Here is a 3,931-nt window from a genome sequence, read left to right as displayed (position 1 = left end):
CCAAACCACACCCACTGCCCTGGAGTCCATTCTGACCCACAGCGCCCCTAGAGGACAGAGTGGAACTGCCCACAGGGTCTCCAAGGCTGTCACTCTTCACGGAAGCAGACTGCCTCATCGTTCTCCCGTGGAGTGTCTGGCGGGTTCGAATCCCCAGTCTTTCAGTTCGCAGCCCAGCGCTTTACCGCTGCGTCACCAGAGCACCTTACCTAACCGTGTACTGGGGCCATAGTTCCCTCACACTTGGCTTTCGTTCACGAGTTTCAAAGTCATGCAAATGCGTTGCAGAAAGCTCAGGGAAGGTACAAAGAAAATCTTTGTTTCCTGTGGCATGTCTCCTCCTAGCCTTTCTCACATAGTTTCTCCCATGAGAGCTGAGACCATCCACTGTAATAACAGCCCAGGTGTGCAAAGCGCTTCCCATGTGGTTTGTACATATTATCTCATCTAATCCTCTCAGCTGCCTTGGGCAGGAAATAGTACTGTTGTCCGCCTTTGACAGACGAAGAAACTGAGGCACAGAGAGGGGCAGATATCTTACCCAACATGGAAAGTGGTGGAGCCTGGGTCGCCGTCCGCAGGCTGACTTCAAGGCCAGGATCCCAACTACTGGGCTGTGTCTCTCTCATGCAACATACACAGCTGTGTGCCCTATTTGTTTGTGTCTTGTGTCTAGCTAGTTATCTCTCTCCTACTTTATCTGTCTGTCCATCCATCCATCTATACATACACATACACAGCTTTTCACTTCAAAGTGACTCAGTGGTCCTCATGAAAATTCCAACAGTACAGAAGTTAAAGTAAGGAGCCCCTGCTCTCTCCACCGCAGAGGAGGCCTGTCAGCACATAGTCACTCAGCCTGTCACTGTGGAAACGCCTACTGGACAGTGCCAGTCTGGAGTGGATACACACCTCAAGGGCGACACGTGAGGAACCGACACCCAGGCAGGGTCCAGAACGTGCAACTGACAGCCAGGCAGGGTCCAGGACATTTCCAGCCCCAGAAACTCCCATGATTCCTCTCCAGCAACACAGTTCCAGCGGAAACCACACTCTATTGTCCACCGCTCTGGACGTGCCTGCACTGGAACCTTCCATGAATGGAACCACACACCCAGCCTGTGTGCCTTGCTCTTTTGTTCTAGGTGCTGTCTGAGCAACACATCCATCTCGTCCCACATGGGTGTCCTGCTTCCTTTCTCACTGGTGTATAGTATTCCACGACACAGTACACCACAGTGGATTCACCCAGTCTACCATTGGTGGACATCGGGGTATTTCCAGTTGGGCCTATGAGGAGTAGGGCCACTACTAACATTCTCCCACAAGTCTCTGGTAGACATTTACCCTCATTTCTCCTCAGTTACCCGGGTTTCTGTTGGTTACACTCTCAGGAATGAACCTGCTGAGTCATGGTGTAAGCAAAGGTTTTGCTTTAGGAGCTATTGTCAAACGATTTTCCTAAGGAGTTGGACCAATTTACATGCCCCAGCAGTAGTGAGAATCCCAGCACTTTTTAAATACGATTTTTACACCTTTATTTGCTGATAGCCACCTTTGCCCTTAAGGAAAATGGCCCTGCACTGAAGAATTCACTCCATCATGAATTTCTTGTGACCTGTGTATCTGGCGGTTCAAAGTTGATGTTCTTAACTGACTTACTGATTGGTCCATAACTTAAGAGGGACATTTTATTATTTTAGATAAAACCGACAGACCAAGCGTGGCAGAGGAGCCTGCGTTAGGTCCAGTGACAGAGGAGAGTCTGAAGTCTACACTGATGGGCTGGGGTCACACTCACTGAGGGGCCTGTTGGCCCCCAGCCTAACCGTCCCTCCCTCCAACTGTTTCTCGTGCTACAGAAGATGCAAAGACGGGAAGCTCCTGCCTCCCGCAGAGTGGCCTTCCGGGCCATCTGTGGTGAGGTTCCGCCCCTTCAGGAAGCCTAGATTCTCCCCCTTCACCCCGAAGCCGGGGGCCATGAAACTGGGGAAGATGCAAAGGTCAGGCTGCCCCTAGTTCTCTGCAGATAGAGGCCCGTCCTGACCTGCTCGGACCACACTGTTTGAACTCAAGCTTATCTGCTACGTCATACGACCCAACTTTTCAAGGCCAAGCCAAGTAGACTGGACATTTATGTGTTCTTACATCAGATCATTGCCGGGCGCAGCCAAACCTCTGAAACCACCCGACATGGATGGAGAATGAAGCTCTCTCCCCAGCTACAGCACTCATGACAGCCCCAGTCACAGATGGGCACCTCACTTTCAGGAACAGCGTCATAGGCAATGTATATTCTTTAAAAGTTTGGGTTTTCCCAATATTGAAATTGGCAGTCTCTGGGGATAGCTTCAGGACCATCTCAAGCACTTTTAAATACACGCATTGGAAGGAATGTCGTTACCTTGATGGCCCTAAACCGTTCGATTTCATGACGTAAATTGTTGCAACAATTATTGCAATTGCAGTTGTTGCAGAAGTCACCACTGGCAAAGCAGTCACAGTACCTGTGAAGAGAAGAACAGCGTGTCAACAGTATGGAAGAACACAGACAGATGGTGCAACAGCGGCACACAGGAGAACGAAACGTGCAGGAAAAGCTGTCCGCACTGCGGCAGGCAACCTTGTACTCAGACGACTGTGACTCCTCTGTGACATGAGACCTCCTGGAGTGTCCCCCAGAGACTACCGTAGAAGACAGAGACACTAGCCAAGAGCCACTGCTTTCCTCACACAGGAAAAGTCAACCATTCCCGACCAGTGTCCACTGATGCCCATCACCTCTGCCCCTAGTGCCCATCCAGTTTTCTCAGGAGACCACAAGCTGGGGGTAGGAACCTCATGCCATGAAGCACCATTTTCCCATTGGCCATCCCCATCTGTGGACACAGGGGCAGGTGAGGCCACGTCTTGGCCAGGCCTTGTTGTGCATGACTGGTGATGATGGAGCCTGGAGGTGACATGGCCTGGCCTTTGCCATGGAGGAGAGAGAAATGAGTGGTGGCCAAAGCACACACATGAAATGAGGGCTGTTACATGGCCCTCATTACATGAGTGCATGATTAGTGAGGAGCTCTGATGGCGCCATGGTTAAGGCATTTAGCTACTCACCAAAAGGTCGGTGGTTCAAATCCACTAGTCTGCTTCCGCAACCTAATGGGGTCACTATGAGTCGGAATCAACTCAGTGGCAGTGAGTTTGGTTTCACATTATGATTACTATTTGTAACGTGAAGGGTGTTCATGAACTTGGATTCTAGAGAGTAGTGATGTTAGTGAATCCCTGAGGGAACACTGTGCTGATGTAAGGCATTGTGCTGGGAGAGCAGTGGTAGCCAGAAGGCCCTTCTCTGATGGTTTTCCTCAGAGAACTACCAGTGTCTGCAGCCTAAACTGCTTCAGGTGCTCTTATAAGACACCTGCCACAGTGCTGCACAGCAGGGGCTTTGTCAGCCATGGTTTAGATCGTTTCAGCATGGGCAGGGATACGACACTGTCCTTGATGCACACAAAAATTCCACCTCAAGGCAAGGACTCCTAATGGTCTACCTGGAAGCCTCATCCCCAGAGACTCCACAGCTTTAGACTCTGACCAGACAAGACCCGACGCAGAGGTGTCCGAGCCTCACAGAAAAATGACTGTAAATCAGGACCAGTTTCTCATCTCAGAGCATGATTCATTGGGAAGACCCCTACCCAGTGGGTGGATTAGCAGCAAATCTACACCTCAGAAGGGACTGCAGACACAGCCCTCTGTGGGCCAGAGCCTGGAGTGAGGGAAGATGAGGATTCTCCAGAGACTTCTTCACAGGACGGGGTGGAGCAGAGGACAGAGCAATGGAACAGCTGGGAGGACGGAAAAGAGAGGCGTGAGGGGAGACCAGCATGGCCACAGGCTTCAACAGGAAGAGGGGAGAAGAGAAAAGAGAGGC

At 51.0% G+C, this 3,931-nt stretch overlaps 1 protein-coding gene across 1 annotated transcript in view; it reads right to left on the bottom strand.

Moving 5' to 3' along the window:
- TESMIN (testis expressed metallothionein like protein) overlaps positions 1 to 3,931 on the bottom strand; it is a 50,386-nt gene that overhangs the window by 5,523 nt on the left and 40,932 nt on the right. Inside the window, exon 6 of the mRNA XM_007944922.1 lies at positions 2,405 to 2,507. Coding sequence (XP_007943113.1) covers positions 2,405 to 2,507 — 103 coding nt within the window. The remainder of the gene's footprint in view (positions 1 to 2,404; positions 2,508 to 3,931) is intronic.

The sequence above is a fragment of the Orycteropus afer genome, unplaced genomic scaffold (assembly GCF_000298275.1).
Source record: "Orycteropus afer afer isolate SDZICR_OR568_19922 unplaced genomic scaffold, OryAfe1.0 scaffold00130, whole genome shotgun sequence".
Taxonomy (NCBI): domain Eukaryota; kingdom Metazoa; phylum Chordata; class Mammalia; order Tubulidentata; family Orycteropodidae; genus Orycteropus; species Orycteropus afer.
Note: the sequence above shows the minus strand (reverse complement) of the source record. Positions and strands in the feature narration are given on the sequence as shown.